At 39.0% G+C, this 21,957-nt stretch overlaps 1 protein-coding gene across 1 annotated transcript; it reads left to right on the top strand.

The window, feature by feature from the left end:
* Window positions 1-634: 634 nt before the first annotated feature.
* On the top strand, window positions 635-20,013 carry CYP51A1 (cytochrome P450 family 51 subfamily A member 1). The gene is made up of 10 exons (XM_008517340.2): window positions 635-2,183; window positions 4,163-4,261; window positions 5,554-5,730; window positions 6,930-7,056; window positions 8,894-9,068; window positions 10,921-11,040; window positions 11,453-11,648; window positions 13,391-13,486; window positions 13,933-14,101; window positions 19,031-20,013. Exons 1-10 carry the CDS (start codon window positions 2,010-2,012, stop codon window positions 19,207-19,209), a joined length of 1,512 nt encoding a protein of 503 aa, XP_008515562.1. The 5' UTR covers window positions 635-2,009; the 3' UTR covers window positions 19,210-20,013.
* Window positions 20,014-21,957: the final 1,944 nt, after the last annotated feature.

Genomic DNA, 21,957 nt, shown 5'->3' with positions numbered 1-21,957 from the left:
AATCTTATGGGACCACCATTGTATACATGGTTCATTGTTGACCGAAACATCATTATGCGGCACATGACTGTACCCAAATCTGAATGACCAAAATTTGTTACTTGTTCTTTCAAGCAAACGTGCTATTCTGTGAAAAAGCAGCTAGTTAAAAATACATGTATGCAAGGTTGAACTTTAATAAAATTAATGTTCGCAATTTCATCAAAGACATTCTTAAGTGAAACGGAATTTTTTTCTACTGCAAGTGCATGGCAGTGAAGAATAATGACTACTGGAGTTTGGTGCCGCTGCCTTTGATTTGTTCTAAGGCACCACAAGTTTAATTTACTATTGATTTTTACACCATCAGTGCAAATTCTAGCAGTAAAAAGCAAATGCCAGTATTATTACAAAAAGCTTTGACTTTGCAGACACCCTGAAAGAGTTCTGGGGATCCTCACAGGACGATGGACTATACTTTGAGAACTGCTGTGTAGCTATCAGGATAAACACAGATTATAAAAACAATTAAGACATGATCCCTATTCTCAAGCGCACTTTAATAGAAGAAACCTATGGAGGTGATTACAACACAGCTTTATTGATGCAAGAAAAGGCAGCAGTGTGGAGGGGACATGAAGACAAGCAAGGAAGCAGAGATCAGGTAGGATACCGCTGTGGCAATGATGAGGGCCTGCACCAAGGTACTGGCAATAAGAATGGAGAAACTTTTAAGGTGGTGGGATTAGAGGATTTGGTGACTGATTAGACGTGAGGCAGGAAGGAGGAGGGCAATGGGGTGGATAGTGGTGCCCTTCCTACTCAGGCATGACAGGAGCGGCAGGGTGGCAGAGGGGTGGGAGGAGATAACGAGTTTAGTCTTAGACTTACTGACCGTGAGATGAACGTCACAGCTCTAGGGAGGGGAGTCAGCAGCAGTTGGATATTCCTGCTCTTTCCCCGGGGCCTTGCGGGTTTCTCAGGCGTGCTGTACCCCCACGCCTAGCCCAATACCTAGCTCTTAATGTTGGTTGAATAAATGAATGCATGTGGTCAGGAGCTCGCGACAGCGATCTAGGAGAGGATTAAATTTGGTAGTCAGTTTATCTACATGCTTATTTGAAACCACAGGCGCGGATGAGCTCAGGCTGACTGCAGCTGTAGGACTGAACCCCCACTTTAAAATCTTTCGGGTCGCTAATGGGCCAGAATAAGTGGCCTTCTTGGGGAATGTGGCCTCAAATAGGTCTCCATGGCCTATAATATGTAAATTTATCGGAAAACCTGTTTCCTGTAATCCAGCATACCTAACAACTAAGATTTGTTACCTTTATGGCCGTATATTAATACTTGTCCAACTGGTTTTAATTGGGGTGGGATGGGACTGACCTCACCCTTCCACCCTTCAGGGTGCAGAGGGCGACTTTCACCATCCCCCTTCCCGCGACTCTGGGGTTAGAGCAAGGTCCGGCGCAGCAGGGCGCGCGCCGTGGCAGGGGCGGCGCTCCAACCACCACTCGCCTGACGCGCTATAAGCCGACATCACCTCACGCGCGCGGTGCAATCAGAGCGCGCCGCCGCCGCCGCCAGTCGCGCCGCAACCCTGCCCCTGAGATCCCTCCGCTCTGCCCTTCCCGATGCCGCGGCGGGGTACCCCGCCCCTGGGGCACACAGGCCCGGGGTTCCCGCGACTCTCAGGGCGTGATCTCCTCAGCCACGTTCTCTTCCATCTCTGGACCACCTGGGCCACAGCTGCAGCTGCTGCTTCTCTCTCCCCGGCGAAAGGAGACCTCGGCGTTAGCATGTCCCGGTAGGGGGCGTGGCCAGCGGCAGGCCCCACCCCTTCTGTGACGCACTGGGTGGAGCGCGAGGGAGCAGGGAGCAGGGGGTGGGGCTGGGTTTAGTAGTAGACCTGGAGGCCAGGGTCGCCTCCCGACGCCCATCTGCCGGTTTCTCTCGCTTCATCGGTTCGGAGGAGCGGCGGCCACCTCGACCTCCAGCGTCTCCGGCGAACTGAAGTGGCGGCTAGGATGGTGTTGCTGGGCTTACTGCAGGCGAGCGGGTCGGTGCTGGTACAGGCGATGGAGCAGGTGACTGGCGGCAGCCTCCTGTCCTTGCTGCTGATCGCCTGCGCCTTCACGCTCTGCCTGGTCTACCTGTTCCGCCTCGCCGTCGGCCACTTGGCCCCGCTGCCCGCCGATACGGTACGTGCACCCCTGGGGCTCCCGGCGGAGGACGCGGCGAACTAGGCGGCCGGAGGGCTAGCGAGGACCGCTACTGGGGAGGCGGCGGGTGCACCGGCGACTGGGGTGAGGGGTGAGCGCGACACAGCTACTGGTGGCGCTGGCGGTTACGATTGCCTTGGTCTTGCTGGCGTTGGTGCAGGGGCCTCTGATGGCGATCTCGATTCTGATGGTGGCCGCGTGTCTGGTCCTGGCCGGGGTCGTGCTTGCCGGTGGTCGTAGTGATGGCTGAGTTGGCCGCGGCACTGGTGGCCCTAAAGGCCGTGGCCGGAGGGGCAACTTTGGCCCTGGCTGTGGCCCTAAACGCCCTGGTGGCGTACTCGTAGCCATAGGGGTGTTTCCGGCGTGGTGGGGCCCCTGGTGGCGATGCTGTTGGCAGCTGCAGCCCTCGTGGCCGTCATCCTAGTGGCCATTGTGTGGTTCAGTGTCCTGTGGGCTGTGGCATTGTCCCTCATGGCTATTTAGATCAGTATGAAGGGGGATGTGTTCAGTTTGGTGGAGTGGGAGAGAACTGGAGTGTTGTAGGGACCTTCCTATGGTGCTAATAAAATATCAGTTTCTCTAGTTTAGTGTCTTTATTGACCACTAGCTTCATATTTCCCTAGTATATTTGGTGAATGCATCCTTAACCATCCACACCAAGTAGCTTCTAAAACTATGCACTATCCTTTTACTGACCATGGAATGTACAAACTATTGACCAAGTAGTTTTAAAAATTATTTTTGTTTGAACCATAACAGGCACGAGGCAGTTATTTTTCCTACACACGGGATTTTTGAGGAAGTGATATTTGTCTTTGGAAAGACGCAGCTAGCTTTAGTATTTATTATTGTACTTAACTATTATCTGAAGAGTGAGTTTGTAATGGTTCTTACTATTTGAGACCGCCAAGATTAGAGGAGTGTTATCCTTTTTCATCATTGCAGTTTGATTTCCAGGAGACTAAATGTTGCAATCTGCCAGTCTCATTTTGGGGCATCTAAAGTACTTTTTATGGCTTGCTAGAGTTTCTGCTAGAGCAGATCTACTCTCTTTAAAATCAGTGAATCTCATTCATTTGCAGCTAGCCCTGGTGGTCTAGTGGTAAAGATTCAGTGCTCTCGTTGCTGCGCCCAGGGTGCGCCCGGCTTCCTTTCCCTGTCAGGGAACACACCACTCGTGCCCTCTGTCGGTTGTTATATATACTGTGGTGGCTGTGGTGCTGAAAGCTATGCCACTGGTATTTCAAACACCAGCAGGGTCACCCATGGTGGACAGGTTTCAGCAGAGCTTCCAGACTAAGACAGATTAGGAAGAAGGATCTGGTCAACCACTTCTGAAAAATTGGCCGTGAAAAGCCTCAGAATAGCAGCAGAGCATTGTCTGATACAGCGCCGGAAGGTGAGAGGATGGCACAAAAAGACCGGGCAGGGCTCCACTCCACTGTGCACAGGGTCACTAGGAGTCATAAAGCACTCAAGGGTACTGACAACAATAACGTTCATTTGCAGTGAAGAAGCATGGGATGTGTTCTGTTTACTGATGAATTGTAGCTTCTTAAACATTTCCTGTCTTTCTATACTTCAAGTTACTTTTTGTCTTTTTTCTGTACCTTCTTTAGGTAAGATTCTGGGGCTAAAATTGTGGGTGGTAGTAGAAGTAAGTGGTGAAGGAACTATAGTTTGACTTTCCTCTGTTTTTTGGCTACTCGGTTAGGAAAGTTGTCTAGAGCCATCAAAAATACTGGACGTATTCTGGACAGTGTTCCCATTAAAAATGTCTTTGTGTTTGTCTAATCATTTATCTTATGATGTTTTGAGTTTCTATTCTTTTTACTATGGTAACTTTTTAGTTACCAAAATGGCAAATGGCAAATTTCATTTGTTTGGTTATGAAACCAAACTGGTTTTCTTTCATAAAATGAAATGCGAACTGAAAGTTATTTTGTTTTCTCTTGCAGAAAAGTCCGCCATATATTTCCTCTCCAGTTCCATTCCTTGGACATGCCATAGCATTTGGGAAAAGTCCAGTTGAATTCCTCGAAAATGCATATGACAAGGTAAGTCTTCCAAATGATTGGAGGAAAAGAAATCAGTGCTTTTCAGACTTCTTTTAAATGGCAGAACATTAAAAACAATTGTAATCTTATGCTTATCCCAGTATAGGAAACATAACATTAGAGCTGCTCAGGTTTAAGAGCTGGAGAGGCCTTGGAGGCCCTCTTAAATCTTCTCCCATGCCATGGAGTGATCTCTGAGATACCACTGAGGAAACCTGTAGTTCTGGCAAGTGTGGTTTAAAAACCACTGGCCTGGGCTGGCCCCGTGGCCGAGTAGTTAAGTTGGCGTGCTCCGCTTCGGTGGCCCAGGGTTTTGCTGCTTCAGATCCTGGGTGCAGACCTGGCACCGCTCATCAGGCCATGTTGAGGCTGCGTCCCACATGCCACGACTAGAAGGACCCATATCTAAAAATATACAACTATGTAGTGGGGGGCCTTGGGGAGAAAAAAGAAAAATAAAATCTTTAAAAGAAAAAAACAAAAAAACCAAAAACCACTGGCCTAAATTTTGTATTCACTGATCGTAGTTAAAATTGATACTAATTGACCCTTCTTTTTCTTAACCTTTTATCTGTGGAATTTTCTAACTTGCTGTACACATTTGACTTCACTTCCACTTGGATGATCTACCTGACCCTGTGGCCACTCAGATCTTTGCCCCTCTCCTCTCCAATGAGCTTTCCCATGCAATTCAGCCATTTACTCCACAGTCCCACTTTGGACTTGTCACCCTTAACTGTTTCACCTCTTTATTAATTTAGACACTGTATTTTTTGACCACAACTACTTCTCCTGGTTTGCCTATGTGCCTCCTTCCATTTATAGCCATTCTTTGACCTCATTAGATGTTCCAGTCTACTATCCATTTACTTTCTCCTGATCTATCAGCCTTCTTTCTTTACTTTCCTTCCTTTTCCACTTTGGGATCATGGTCTATCATTTCAGTTACACTCTTGCCAATACCTTAAATTTCCTTGCCCCCTGATCTTCATCGTTCTTACCTGGTGAAACCCCAGCCTTGGAGGGAGCATGTTAGTCATTTTCTCCTTCCTTATACCACACTGGTTCCTTCCTAATTTCCTGACTGCCTACCTTAAATGAACTTTAAACCACTGTTTAACAATCCTTTCATGTTCCTGTGGTTGGCTTACTTTCCCACTCACAATGACTAAGAATTGCATTGAAGCTTATGAATGTTTTAATTTTCAATAATGTTTTGTGATTTAATAAATTAGTGTCTTAATGCTACATATTTTTTGGTAACAAAACTATGGGTCCTTTTTTCTCTTTAGTATGGACCTGTATTTAGTTTTACCATGGTGGGCAAGACATTTACTTACCTTCTGGGGAGTGATGCAGCTGCACTGCTTTTTAATAGTAAAAATGAAGACCTGAATGCAGAAGATGTCTACAGTCGTCTGACAACACCTGTGTTTGGGAAGGGAGTTGCATATGATGTACCTAATCCGGTAGGTGACACTGTTATCTTGAAGAAAGACAAATCTATGCTATAATAGTTATAGCTAGTTGTGTAATATTATACATTTAAAATGTGGAAATAATTTATTCCTTGGTTCAAAAATCTGAAGAATCATGACACATTTAAAAGAAGAAAAGCCATTGGTGAAGGACAAAGAATGGGTATTTTGTTTCATAAGTTGCTGGCATGGGCTTAGCAACTTTAAAGGGCTTCCTGTACACAAATAGAACCAATGATACCTTAACTTACTGGAATTTGATTTGCATGGGTAACAGGAAAAATCCCATTATTTTATTGGAATGGCCTCCTGCCTTCCCCCTTCTGCCTAAAATTCTAGCATAACAGCTCTTTTGAGCTAGAGATTGCCGGCTTTAGAAGTTTATGTGATCTCTTTTTCTCTGAAGTCAAATATTGAAGTGCTGCAAGTTGATGTAAAACACAAATCAGATAATTGGCCAAACTGCTTGGCATGGGCTCTGGCTGTGCATGTACATACAGTACCTGGTGTCCTAGTATAGCAGTTAAAGAGTTGACATTGTGTTGTTTCTGGGGATGGGGGAGCTGTGTGGGAATGAACGGCTCTCCTCAAGGCCAAAAACAAGAGTCCTGGGAAATTCTTTTAATGAGATAGATGTTTTTTTCACACAGCTTATCAGATTCTTAAAATAGAAATGCCTTAAAGGGTTAAAACTATCAGTTGTCTTAGTGTGAATTTATTTTATTCAGATTATATTATATTCTAATTAAACTTCTGGAAGATGGTGTCACTGAGGAATGATACTTGTTTTGAGAATAGGAGCATATGTGGAGGAGGATATCATCAAAGCATAGTGGACCTTTGGAGATTGTATTGGCCTCTGGGTTGGGTTGGAAGACTAGGAGATAACCAAAATAGGAAAAGGGAGCCCTGAAGTCAGGAGTGGGAAAAGCGTGTATAGGAAGGAAGGCAGGAGGTACGATTTCTAATTTCTCATTTGTCTAGGGCCAGCAGAGCAGGTGTCTTCTACACATATACATAAATGCTCTAAGTTTCTATATATGGTATAGTTTAAAAAAATGCTTTTACTATTTTTATTTTCAATTTTTCAGAAGTTGTTTTCTTTGAGTATTAGAGTTATATTAACCCGAGTGGATCTTGTGATAAAACAAAATTGTGTTTTAATGCTGTATACCCTTAATTTTTTGAAGGTTTTCTTGGAGCAGAAGAAAATATTAAAAAGTGGCCTTAACATAGCCAACTTTAGACAGCATGTTTCTATAATTGAAAAAGAAACAAAGGAGTACTTTCAAAGTTGGGGAGAAGGTGGAGAAAAAAGTAAGCAAAATGTTTTGGGTTTGCATTTGTCCTAATATTTCTACTTTTCTAAGACTTGAAATCTAAGAATATGTGTGAGTGTATATAAAAAACTACAGCATATATAAGAACATCTTGGGTTAATGGAAGGAACATATTATGATTACATGGAGTTAAAAAGACCTGAGAGGAAGTGATTATTTCTGCTCACTTAGCAAAACTTTAAAGTGGGTTAATTAACATGCATAATATTTAGCTCATTTGTACAAATAATATAAAAATGATTCATGATTAAATTTTGAAATAAACTGAATGTAAAACTTTTGCAAGGTCATTTTAAGATAATAAAATAGGAGCCGGCCCCGTGGCTGAGTGGTTGAATTTGCACACTCTGCTTCAGTGGCCCGGGGTTTCACTGGTTTGGGTCCTGGGCACAGACACGGCACCGCTCAAGCCATGCTGAGGCGGCGTCCCACATGACACAACCCGAGGCACTCACAACTAGAATATACAACTATGTACTGGGGGGCTTTGGGGAGAAGAAGAAGAAAAAAAAGAGATTGGCAACAGATGTTAGCTCAGGTGCCAATCTTAAAAAAAAAAACAAGAATAAAAGATAATAAATAATTTATTTTTTTACCCCCAATGGGCAAGTAAGAGTCTAAACAATATAATTTTATATGTAATACCTTATTTATCTAATATTGTATGGGAATGATTTATTCCATGAACAAAGTAAATTTAAATAGATAAGCTTACTCCACCACCAAAAGTTTGATTTTAGCTATTTCCAATAGAAATCTCTTAAAACATATTATATGCTTTCTTGCATTATATAGAGAGTATATTGAATGTAATTTGATCTTCTTGGATATTGCTGTGAATCCACTCTTTCTCTTGGACTGTAGTATGTGTTGTCTTGAGAGGCACTTGCCCTACCACTAGCAGGAAGCAACATCTACCTCCAGGGCAGGAAGACCTCTGTAGGTCACCATGTTCTGCGTCTGGTCTTTAGCTTCTATAAAAGGTCCAGAAACTTGACTTTATTTTTAATACAGCTAAAGTTGATGTGATATGTTTCTAACCATACAAGAAGCTGATGTATAAACTAGATTGCCAACTTAATAAATACAAGTGAGACATAATTATAGCACCAAGAACACCAGAATATTTGCTGAACTTTTTTATTGGTAAATCTCATTGGAAAGCCAATGATAATTGGAAGTTCATTTGGTAAACATGGAATTAAAGAACAGGGCATTGATTGGATAATTTTTATGACTTTTACGTGTGATACAAATGTGCTTGCCTGATGCTTCTGTCTCCAGTGTTGAGATATAGCAATTGGTGATTAGTTACAGTTTTCTTTTATATATGGTCAAGACTTCAATTTCAGTCCTGACCTTCCCACTTTGACCTGGGCAATAATCCATCCTTCAGTCTCTGGACCGCTGTTCCTTGGGAAGCACCTCATTGTTGTCCTCATATACACTAAATAACCTTTTTGCTGCTTTTGTTATACTGTGACCTGGACCTCAGACAACCACATCCATTTTATCTTCATTTTATCTTTTCAAGATGAAGGGCTCGTGCATGAGCTTTAGAGATGCTTTTATGGCATCTATTTTGGCTGTCCGGAGGGGTGGGGTGCTTCCTGTCATTTGGTTTCTTGCTTCTCTCTGTTCTAGCCACATGTCTGTCTATAGGCTTTTTTTGGATGGTATGGATAGGATCTTGTTGGTTCTTGAGTTAAATTTTTATTCTCAGTTTTCCATCACAATACTTTTATATCTCTAAGAAAACAACATTTCAAAAGAAGTTTTGGCAATAGTAATGGGAATGAACTTTTTCCTTCTAGATTTGTTTGAAGCTCTTTCTGAGCTCATAATTTTAACAGCTAGCCATTGTTTACATGGAAAGGAAATCAGAAGTCAACTCAATGAGAAGGTGGCACAACTGTATGCAGATTTGGATGGAGGTTTTAGCCACGCAGCCTGGCTGTTGCCAGGTTGGCTCCCTTTGCCTAGTTTCAGGTATGCATAAAGAAACTACACTTGGTTATTTAACTCAGTCAAATTTCGAGTGTTGGTTGGTAGAGTTGGTATGCTTTATGTTAACAAAGATAAAAGTTAAACATATAACAAACAAATTTGGGGAGATTATGAGCTGCCATTCTTCTCTAAGAATTCAAGACAGGTTTTCTTTATATAGTGAAGTCATTTAAGGTAAGTTTCAGTCTATTAAAAATGTAATTTGTTATCTGCTCTAATAGTTTAAAACCTATTTATCTCCTATTCTTTGTACTCAGGAAAGTCTCTGAACTCTACCTAAAAGTGATAGAGCCCTCTCAGCACTTGTTTGAAAGTATTTGACTGCTTTGTAGTATATTGTGGAATTTCTGTTTTGAAGTATTAGTGCCTTTCTTCAGTTTTTTCTTTTGTCTCCTTGACAACTGTACTGTGATTTCCTTACAGACAGGGACTTATCTGTGATACAAGGAAATATTGCCTAAAGGACTTGACGTATAGCATGTCAGTAGGCTTTCTGTACCTTTGTTGATTCATTTCTGTTCAGGTGAGAGATGGGGAGGAGTTAAATTGGTACTCCTTTTTCCTTCCATTTCTGCCACTTCTGTCTAGTTAGAGAATAAAGAGGGGTGGGAGTAAAAGCAAAAGGCAAGAGAGGTTCTCTGGAGTCTTTGGAACTCATAGTACCTTATATTTGTAAGGAGCTTTGCAGTTTTCAGAATGCTTTCCATCATAACATTAGAGCATCCAGTACAGCCCTTGGCCTATAGTGGATTCTCTGTAAATTGGCATTGGGCCTATTTCCACCTTCCCTTTCTCCTGGATGAAGTCAGAAATTTCTGAGCTTGGTATGATAGGCCTTTCACACTCTTGCCCAGTCTTTCTCTGTCTTACCTGAATCAACTGATTTAATCAAATTATTCCATTCACTTTCTTAAACAGGCCTTATGTTTTCCTGGCTCTGTGGTGTTCATACTGTTAGACTTCAACATCTTCCTTTCTGCCCACGTTATCTAGGTTGATCCTAAGTAACAGTCTTAAAAATGAAGCAGGGCAGCAGTTTTTATTAGAAGTCTTGATTAAGAGGGGGCTAGGTAATCAGATTGCTTGGTTTTAAATTTCAGCTCCACTGCTCACTGGCTATGTGATCTCACAGTTACCTGTAAATTGAGGATAATAGTATCGACCTCACAGGAGGTCAAAGCGGGTAATTCATGTAAAACACTTACGGTCCCTGTTACCTGGTGATCACACTACTTTTAAAGGTGAAATTTTGAGAGTTGAAATTCGTTTGCTGACTCTACTAATATTTTTACCCCCTATAAAATTATGTTGTCTTAGAAAATGATAAGTAGAATCAAATTCTATATGCTATAGTCATATTCTAAATCCTAGATTTAGATAATCCTAAATAAATCCTAGGTTTATTCAAATCCTAAATCCTGTAGAAGAACCAGAGTAACTTTTTGTCTGCTTCAAGAATTAATTTGGTTAAAATCAGAATGTCATGTTAATTTAAAACAGTATTCTACTTTCTGTTAAACTGGAAAATGATTCTAAAGGAATAATCATTTGAGTCTTGTTTTAGACCCTTAGTTAGAACACAAGTAGTGTGTTAAGAATCAGGGATATATATGTTAGAACACTTTTCTTGCCCTTAAGGATCCTAGAAATTCCTAACAATATAAGATTTATGTGGCTTTTTTTCTCTTGGTTCTGAGTTTTGTCAGTTATTTTAGAGTCATTAAAGTTAGTTAAATAAGGTTGCTTTAAGCTATGTTCTGGTTATTTTCAAAATTAATTTGATGCCAGAAAGTACTGCTTTATTTTTTCAAGTTATTTTCACCTTGGATTACAGACGCAGAGACAGGGCTCATCGAGAAATCAAGAATATTTTCTATAAGGCAATCCAGAACCGCCGACAGTCAGAAGAAAAAATGAATGACATTCTTCAAACTTTACTAGAGTCCACTTACAAGTAAGAGCTGTTCAGATCTGTATTAAGCTGGAGCAGGAAATCACACATTAAAACATAGTTATGAAATATGTCCAGTTAAAAAGTAATGATGCTGGCAAAATTAGTAGCTATGACCTTTGGACTTTTTAAATGGATGAGACATAAATTATTGGGATCCTGTGCCTTACTAGAATCCCAGGGACTGCGCCTGGTGAAAAGTTTGATAATAAACTGCAGTGAAGTCTTTTGTAATCAAAATCATATTTTCTCTTGGTCCCTTTTCCCTAATGGAGAAAAAATTTCTGACTTGTGATGGGCAAATGCAAGAGACTGTTATACCTGAAAAATTTATTCATCGTGACCCTTTATTTAAAAATTGAGGCATGAAATGTGTCTGCCGAATGTTACATTTGTGTGTGTGGTTCATTCGTAGGGATGGGCGTCCTTTGACAGATGATGAAGTAGCAGGCATGCTTATTGGGCTGCTTTTGGCAGGGCAGCACACATCCTCCACTACCAGTGCCTGGATGGGCTTCTTTTTGGCCAGAGACAAAACACTTCAAGAAAAATGTTATTTAGAACAGAAAACAGTCTGTGGAGAGGATCTGCCTCCTTTAACTTATGATCAGGTTTGTTGGATTTTCGGTTTCATTGCTGCCTTATGACTTTGAGTATCTGTGGCTAATTTTTAAAGGGGACAATTTGAGATTTTCTGTATACTACAGATTAAATTGATTAGCTTCTTTATTTTTAGAAAATTCCCTATAGCCCTCCCTGAAATGTCTTTAATGCTGGATTTGTTTTGCTAGTATTTTCTTGAGGATTTTTGCATCTATATACATAAAGGGTAATGGTCTGTAGTTTTATTGTGATGTATTTGACAGGTTTTGGTATCCAAGTAAAGTCACACATTGCTTAACAATGGAGGTATGTTCTGAGAAATACATTGTTAGGTGGTTTCATCTTTGTGCGAACATCATAGAGTGTAGTTAACAAACCAGATGGTATAGCTTACTACACACTTAGGCTGTATGGTACTCCTCTTAGGGGACCATCCTTGACCAGAACATAATTATGTGTTACATGACTGTAATGCTGATCTCATGGAATGAGTTTGGAAATGTTCTCTCCTCTTATTTTTTTGGAAGAGCTTTTAAAGGATTGGTGTTAATTCTTTCTTATATGTGTGGTAGAATTCACTAGTAAAGACAGGTCTGTGCTTTTTTTTTTCCTTCACTTATTTATTTTCGGATGTACATCATAATATATTTTGAATTCTGTGTAGATTACATCATGTTCACCACCCGAAAACTAATTATAGTCCAGGTCTGTGCTTTTCTATGTGGGAAGTTTTTTTGATTACTAATTCAGGCTCTTTACTTGTTAATAGGTCTATTCATGGTGCTATTTCTTCTTGAGTCAGTTTTGGTAGTACCTTTCTAGGAATTTGTCCATTTCATCCAGGCTTCCTAATTTGTTGGCATACAATTGTTATAGTATTCTCTTAATAATCCTTTTTACTTTTGTAAGGTCAGTAGTGATGTCTCTCCATTCTTGATTTTAGAAACTTTTTATGTAATAGCTTAATTGATGTATAATTCACATACTATAAAATCCATCCATTTAAAGTGTATAATTTACTGGTTTTTTAACATATTCAGAGTTGTGAAACCATCATTACAGTTTAATTTTAGAACATTTATATCACTTTCAAAAGAGAGCCAGTACCCATTAGCAGTCACGCTCCACTTCACCTGCCCCTTGCCCCTGGCAACCACTGATCTTTTTGTCTTTATGGATTTGTCTATTCTGGACATTTCATATGAATGGAATCATACAATATGTGGTCTTTTGTGACTGGCTTCTTTCACTTAGCATGCTTTCAAGGTTAGTCCATGCTGTGGCATGTATCAGTACTTCAGTCTTTTTTTATTGCCAAGTAATATTCCATGATATGGATATACCACATTTGTTTATCCATTCATCAGTTCATGGATGTTTGGGTTCACTCTCTCTTTTGGCTATGATGAATAATGCTGCTCTAAACATTTGTGTAAAGGTTTTGAAAAAATTGACATTGATGATTTTTGCTAATGTTTTCATTTTTTAGATGAGTGAATTTTTTGCAGGTCTTTACCAAACCATTCTTCAGGGTGGTTGCCAGTATGACTGTTATCTTGCCCTCTTTTCCTTTGTTGACCACGGACAGTAATAAAACAAGATAATCCCAGCTACCCTGAACCAGTTACCCCTGTACTTCTACCCAGAATATAAGCTATTTTGTAATAACCCAGAAGTTAAAATAATTTTGTATACTGTTGAAGTATGTTAAATATTTGTAAAAACTCAGGAAATGTTTTCTCTTATTTAGCTCAAGGATCTAAGTTTACTTGATCGCTGTATAAAAGAAACATTAAGACTTCGACCTCCTATAATGACCATGATGAGACTGGCCAAAACGCCTCAAGTAAGTCTTTTGGCTAGATCTCCACTTTTATGCCCCCAGTTTTTATTAATCAAAAATAAATATTATAACATCAAAGAGAATTTTTTAAATTAAAAAAGCAGAATAATAGTCACTTCTACATAATTTTCAATTTTACATATTCAAAATATGTAAATATTTTTACATAATTGCAGACAGTATACATACTAATCTGTTCCCTGCATTTTTATTTAACAATTAGGGCTTTTTAAATGAAAGTATGTTTTTTTCTTGGTTTTAAAAATACATATGTTTTGTTGTAAAAAATTCTACCAGTATGGAAGTGTACTTTTAGTTGGCCTATCATCTAGCTATTTTATAAATGTATGTATACCTCATGTATATTAATGCTTTATTACACAATGAACTGACAATTCGGTAGAATATTTTTTGTATTATGTCATGAAATGTGTTGCTTTCATTTGTAGACTGTGGCTGGGTATACCATTCCTCCAGGACATCAGGTGTGTGTTTCTCCCACTGTCAATCAAAGACTTAGAGACTCATGGGTAGAACGTCTGGACTTTAATCCTGATCGCTACTTACAGGACAATCCAGCATCAGGAGAGAAGTTTGCCTATGTGCCATTTGGAGCTGGTGAGATTAGATTTTACATTTGAAATGTTTGTTCTGATAACATGGTTGTGCCTGTCAAAATAATCAACGTGAATTTTATTTTCAAATATCTTTTCCTTTCTTCAGAGGGATATTCCTGCAGACATTTGTAGGAGTATAATCTTTGCAAGTTGGAAAAAATACTTCATTTGTACTAAAGGAAGTAGTTCTGTAAATCCTTTTGTAATCCTGTTACCTTTTAACCTATCTAGTTTTATCAGATCAAATTTTTATAGTCTACCCTGTTTTCCCTTATAATATTATTTAAAGCTCTCTGTGAATTCTGTTTTAAAGAACGACTGGAGTTAGTACACCATTCAGGTAATTATTTCAGGCTAAATATAACAGATTATGAACAGATTATCAGCATTTCAGAAAAGAACAGAGGCATGCTTTTTAAAATGAAGCTTTTCTGGATTATAGTCAACTTTTTGGTTCTCTATATCCTTATTATAAAATAGTCTTTAAATTTGGGCAGTTTGTGCATAGGTTTGTAAATCTATGCATTTCAATTAAGATCCTAAAGTAATGTTGGCAGACCCTTGTTCCTTTATTTATTTTTTCTAAAGATTGGCACCTGAGCTAACAACTGTTGCCAATCTTCTTCTCTCGTCCACCGCTCCCCGCCCCCGAATCCTCCCAGTACACAGTTGTATATATCTTTTTTTAGTTGTGGGTCCTTCTAGTTGTGACATGTGGGATGCCACCTCAGCATGACCTAATGAGGGGTGCCATGTCCGAGCAGTGCCATGTCCGTGCCCAGGATCCAAACCGGCAAAGCCCTGGGCTGCGAAAGTGGAGCGTGCCAACTTAACCACTGAGCCACGGGGCCGGCCCGCCTTGTTCCTTGAATAATTTCTCTATTCATTGGTATTCTGTACAGATTAAACTATATTCTGTAACTTCTTATTTAGTCTTTCCCAAGAGATCATTTAAGTGACCTGACTTTTTTGTCATTGGTCACTCTTTTCCCACATATAAAGGAAAGTGTAAAGTCCTTTGGGAACTTCTGATCTTAATAACTTTATTTAATAAACAAATTTAGTAATATTTTATATGATATAACATAACATGTAAAAGTCCTGGATTGTTCAAACAGTTGGTGGGGACTGTAGCCCAGATTCTGCCCAAAAGAGGAATCATTTCTAAATTGGTCATTATCTGGCTTCCACTTGAACTTTTCAGGTAATGAGGTGCTCAGTTAGCTTCTGTGGCAGCTTATTTCATTTTTGGACAGCTCTCATTTTTAGAAACATTAAAGCTTCAATCTATTGCCTTTTAACATCCCATTTACAGTTAGCCCTAATTGCGGTCTCTGAGCTGTATTATATACCTCTGAGCCATTTGAATGTAAATGTTCCCTCAAATCTTTCTTTTGTTGTTGTGTTAGTTTCCTAGGGCTGCTGTAACTACCACAGCCCGGGTGACTTAAAACAATAGACATTTATTCTCAGTTCTGGAGGCTGGAAGTCTGAAGAATCAAGGTTTTGGCAGGGTCTTCTTCCCTCTTCCTAGCTTCCGGTGACTCTTGGCAATCTTTGGCATTCCGGGCCCGTAGCTGCCTCACTCCAGTCACTGCCTCCATCTTCGCATGGCCTTCTTCCCTGTGGGTGTCTCTGGGTCTTCACATGGCTTTCTTTTAAGCATACCAGTCATTGGATTTAGGGCTCACCCCAACCCAGTATGACCTTATTTTAATTAATTATATCTGCAAAGACTTATTTCCAAATCAGGTTACATTCTGAAATTCTAGGTGGACATGAATTTTGGGGGGATATTCTTCTACCCTATACAAACATATTAAATAACTCCAATTTCTTCAATCATTCTTGTACTTTGTAATTGTGCTGTTTCTGTGTTGGTGCATACAGCACGTAGTTTATTCATTTTCATAAATTCTGATGGCTCACAAAATATAATATTATCCATTCTTCTGTTGATTCATAGTTAGGATCCTTCTAGTTTGTTGCTATTAAAAATAACCTTTTGACAAATCTTCCTGTAAGTAAACCAAGCCTCTCCTTAGTTGTTGTATTAGAATATGGAACAGTGTGTAAATGCCCCTCTTAAATGTGGCTTCCAGAAGTTAGTGCAGTTATTGGCAATGCAAGCACTGTGCTAAGCATTTTATGTTAATTTTTTCTCCATTTAATCCCCACAGCCACACTATGAGGAAGGGGCCGTTTTATTCACTTTTCAGAAATGAAAACCAAGGCTTAGTGGGGTTTTTTTCAATTCCAATAATTTGGCCTGTTCTTTTTCTGTTCCCTGAAAAGTCATCTTTTGTTATTGAGCTTACTACTCAGTGGGCTTTTAGTAGGCAGGAGAGGTTGGATGGTGTTAGTTCTGGCTTAAATATTTTTGATACCATTTTTTATGAAGTTTGTCTCTCTTTCTAGGTTTTATATATGACCTTTTTAAAAAACAATTGTTTTCTATATTCTCTATTACTAAATTTCTCCCATTTAATAAGGAAAATTTCAAAGCAAAGTCACAAGAATTTTACTCATATACCCATTTTGAGATTCTGCCATTAACATTTACTTTACTTGTTTTATCACGTATCCATCTATCCATCAATCCATTTACTTTTTAGATGCATTTCAAAGTAAATTGCACACATCAGAATACTTCTAAATTTTTCACAAGCATATAATTAAGTTCAGTATTTGTTTAGTTTTCATGCAAAATTTTATAATGAAATGCTCAAATCTTAAGTCAACATTGAGTTTTGACAAATCAATAACCTGTCATATCTAATTTATCAGTTTTTTAAATGGTTATTGCTTTCTGATCCTGTCTGAAACCCTTTGCCTACCCCTAAGTCGTGAAGATATCCTCCTGTTCTTCTCTGTTAAAATTTGATGATTTTAGCATTTATGTTTAGGTCTACGATCTATCTTCAATTAGTTTTTGAGTATAGTGTGAGCTAGAAATTGAATTTTGTTTTTTTCCCAAAAAGATATCCAGTTATTCCATCACCATGTGTTGAAAAGACTTTCTTTTCTTCATTGGCTTATTTTATTTAGCGCCTTTGTTGATAACTAACCATAAAAGTATGTTTGAAGAGCCCTGTTCCATTGATCTATTTGTTGATCCTTATGCAGTACCACACTGTCTTGGCTGCTGTGAAAGGAACAAACTTTCTTCTCTACTCTATACCCTCACTCAGAACAGTTTTGACATTTCCGATCACCAAATGTGGGGTTATTTTTCCCATACCAATTCTCTGCAGCCACCAACTGAATTCTGACATCTGGGTTAGTGCAGACCCCATTTATTGGTTAAAGGTTTAGTCCCATGAGACTGTTCCCCTGCCACTTCTGACACCAACTGCCAAGTCCTGGTTGTCGCCTGTTACAACGGGCTATAAATTGGAAGTTCTCTTGATCCCATTTTTGGGGTTCTCAGATTTGTTAGAATGGCTCACACAACTCCAAAACCAGATTACTACTTACTGGATTACTGCTTTATTATAAAAGGATACAATTTAGGAAAAGCTTGATTGAAGAGAGATGCATATGGGGGAATGGATGCAGCTGTCTCTGGGTATGCCACTGTCTGAGCTCCTCCACGTGTGCACCAGCCTGGAAGCTCTCTGATCACTGGCCCTCCCTTTCCCAGTACTTTAGGGATTTTTGTGGAGGCTTCATTACGTAGTCATGATTGACTAAATCATTGGTCGTTGGTGGTTAATTCAACCTCCAGCCCCTCTCCCTGATGGAGGTCCGGGGGTGGGGCTGAAAGTTTCAACCTCCTAATCATATGGTTGGTTCCCTTGGTAACCAGCTCCCATTATGAGGGGGCTTTCCAAAAGTCACCTCATTAACAACCTCAAGTGTGGTTGAAAGGAGCTTGTTATGAATAACAAAAGGCTCCTTGCTTCTTTCACCTTTATTGCTCTTTTCACTTAAGAAATACCAAGGGTTAAGGATTAAGAAATACCACAGGTTGAGCTCTGTGCCAAGAGTGGGAGGAAGACCAAATATATATTTCTTACTACAAATCACACTATCACAAATTTGCTGTACCGTTAGTACTAAAGTCAGATTTGAAGTCGGTTTAAGTCCTACAACTTAGTTCTTTTTCAAGATTGCTTTCGATATCCTAGGTCCTTTGTATTTCTATATGCATGTTAGAATCAGCTTGTGTATATGAGCTTTTAAATTTTGATCTCAGTATGTGTTGCTATTTTAGGTTTATTAAATCCCTTTTTATTATCTTTGTAATGGCATTAAAGTTTTGATTGGAAGTTTCATATTGATTTTTAACTAGGGTTCTCTTGGCATGGAGGCTAAAAATAGTGTATTCCTAAACTAGATTACTCTCATTTGTTTTGAACCTTACATATATTTAAGGTAGGTAGATACCAAATTCAAAAAAAGTAATTGGAGGGGGCTGGCCCAGTGGCTAAGTGGTTAAGTTTGCGTGCTCCACTTTGGCTGCCTGGGGTTTGCCAGTTCAGATCCTGGGTGTGGACCTATACACTGCTCATCAAGCCATGCCGCGGCAGCATCCCACATAGAGGAGCTAGAATGACTTACAACTAGGATGTACAACCATGTACTGGGGGCTTTGGGGAGAAAAAAGGAAAAAAAAAGAGGAAGATTGGCAACAGATGTTAGCTCAGGGCCAAGCTTAAAAAAAGAAAGAAAAAAGTAATTAGAAAAGTCATTACAGAATTACCCAAGTGCTCTTTCCCCTAAAAACAGACATTGAAAATCTCCTGGGATTTTTATTAACTATTTACATTCTTCTTTTATGTGAAAAGAATGTCATCTTTTTACTACAAATATCTGTATATCTGCTGTTCACCTAAACTGTAGATAAACAAGTTTTATTACTCCAGGCTAAAAGAAGTGAGAAAGAATTTCAATTGATTCTTATGAAAACTTCTTTCTTTTTTAACAGGGCGTCATCGTTGTATTGGGGAGAATTTTGCGTATGTTCAAATTAAGACAATTTGGTCCACTATGCTTCGTTTATATGAATTTGATCTCATTGATGGATATTTTCCCACTGTGAATTATACAACCATGATTCACACCCCTGAAAACCCCGTCATTCGATACAAACGAAGATCAAAATGAAGAAGGCTTCAAGGAACTAATACAACATCAACAGTCAAACATCACTGTAAACTACAAAAGTATTTGGAGAGAATGAAATTTACAAAACGGTTCATTCCCAGTGTACTTTTTTTTTTGAGTGTGTAATTTTAAGACAGCCCGCTTAATTTGTTTTTTTATTTTCTTAACTGAATGGTTCCATCGAATCTAACAGCATTTCAGACATTTCCTAATAGTTTTATGATGGATATTTACTCCATATGCTTTATTTAAGGAAATCAAGCTGATTAGTAAAAAATTACTTAGGGGGATCTTGGTAATTGGCAGATCCTAAATAACACAATTTCCAGGTATTAATTTTAAGAGCATACATAGCTCTGGGCAAGTAGGTCAGAGTATTCAAATCTTGGATTAGATCTGCAAGTATAAAAGCCCACTGAGATACTTGGAAGCCTTAGGTTATTTATCCATTTATTGGGTAATGTTTGTGTAAGTGAGGGTGGGTGGGCAGGGAATGAACTCACATTTAAAAAGCCTTAGATAAAAGAGAATCCTATTAATTGTTTTAGTATGATGACACTTGGCAATGATGGAGCTATACTGTCGAAAAATACGTTTTTTGAAATTTTAATTGGAAGCACTACCTATAGGAAATTGAGAGAGAGCTATGACAATGACACTTATATTTCCTAAAAAGTAGTGTAATTATTAATACTAAAGACTGCTCATGTAACTTGATCAAATTACTAAATATTACATATTTATCTACTTCTTCCACATGATCACTCTGTATGAGAAGTCCAAAATAAAGTCCTTAAGGGATAATTTTTGTTCTCTGGCTCAAGGTGGTTCCCTACTTCCTCTCCAGAATCTAATTAGGGATGTTTCTGTTACTAGTTCTGTTTTATTAAAACTAGGTTAAAGGGCTTTTTAAAAAAAAACCAAAATGATCTTTGATCAGGGAACTCTGGCTTTAAGATAAGGGTAATGTGAAGCAGGATCTTGGGAGTACTGTCATGGGTCAAATTCTGTGAAGCCTGTCTTGAAGAATCAACTTAAATTATAACTGGAGACCTGACTCTCATGTGTCTCTAATTTGAGCACACAGTTTGTTACTAGATGAGGCCAACATATTTTCCCTTATATTACAGTTCTGTTTAAGAGGCTGGAGGACTCATGTTAAACTCATATTTGTGAAGGCAAAATCTCTGCTGTTATTCACATTAAAATTATCTTTGAGAATAATACAATCTGTATTCACAAATTATAAAGTGTGTGTGCTTCAGTGAGCAAAATTTAGGAATTGAGGAACCTGGATGGGGGAAAAATTCCATCTTTATTTGTACTAATTTCAAAGTGTAATTGAATATTTTCTTTATGAATTTATGCAACAAACCACACTAGTATTAGCAGTACCCAAAATATTGTGAACAGAAATCACAGATAGTTTCATATCACATTATAGATGTTATAGATCTCTTGAAATACCTTTTACTCTCATCACTACTTTGAAATTATGGTAGTTATTAGATCTACTGATAGATCTTATTTCTTTAATCTTTATATTATATCACAAAAATTTTTAAAAGTTTGACTGTTTCTATGTAACTGGGTTCATTTGCATCCCTATATATTTTATCTCTTCAAAAGTATTCTGAGAAGGGAGCCATAGTTTCACAAGACTGCTAGAGAGGTTCAAAACCCCAAGGTTAAGGCTAGTCTTTGTTTAGTGAATAGTTTGTTTTAGACTTAGATGTAGTTTTTAATCACAGACTAATTATTGAGAAGCATTAACAAATCTGACTGCAGAGACCCAATGTCATGAGGAGGGCTGATGGTCAGACATTGGGGGTCAAATGAGATTGATCGGAGCACTTGTCCATTGCTCCTTTCTCCACTCTCTCTCACAGCAGACTGGCTATGCTAGCTAAAAATGGTTTTATCCACAATCCTCCCCTTCAACTAACTGCTTTAGAATACATTTGTTATTTCTAGAACTATTCTTACTGGAATGTAGCTACGAATATGGAAAATTCAGGTAATTTGAAATCTCTAAGAATGTAGAACTTGCTACCATAGCCTTTTTGTGTTGGTATAAATCATAGGACTAACCCAATGGCAAGACAATATCCTCTAGATATAAGCATCAAATACTACTCTTGCTGTTTTAGTGAGCTGCCACGTTATCAGGGAGGACTCGAGTTAAGAGAGAGCACTGAGATTTATATTTGTGAGAGCTTCCCAATCTGAATTTGGCTTGGACAGCAGGAACACTGCTTAATTCTGCTGCATTCTGGTTAATAAAATTTAAGATTCTTTGAATTAAATGATTTCTGCATCATCTTAGTGGGCATGGCTTTGTGAGGACACATCTGTGGACAAAGGAACACTAAATATAATAGGGCAAATATGGATCAATCATGAAAATGGCAATGCAGCTTTCAGAAAGCACTGTGTAGATGTAAAGTTGATAAAAGGGATATGGAAAAGTTCCTCAATGGAGCGAAAGAAAAATCCCAATAGTATCTAATTCTAAGATTAGGACAAGTTTCTGAATCTCTAAATCCTACATATTTGAGATAAGTAATGAGATGGCATGCACTGCCGTAGACTCTAGCCCCCTCAAATTTGTATATTGAAGCCTAACCCTCAATTTGTTGGTAGTTGGAAGTGGGGACCTTTGGGAGGTGACTGAGTCTCAGGGGCAGAGCTCTCATGAATTAGTGCCCTTAGAGACCTCACGGACCTCATATGAAGAGACAGCAAGAA

The sequence above is a fragment of the Equus przewalskii genome, chromosome 4 (assembly GCF_037783145.1).
Source record: "Equus przewalskii isolate Varuska chromosome 4, EquPr2, whole genome shotgun sequence".
Taxonomy (NCBI): Eukaryota; Metazoa; Chordata; class Mammalia; order Perissodactyla; family Equidae; genus Equus; species Equus przewalskii.
Note: the sequence above shows the minus strand (reverse complement) of the source record. Positions and strands in the feature narration are given on the sequence as shown.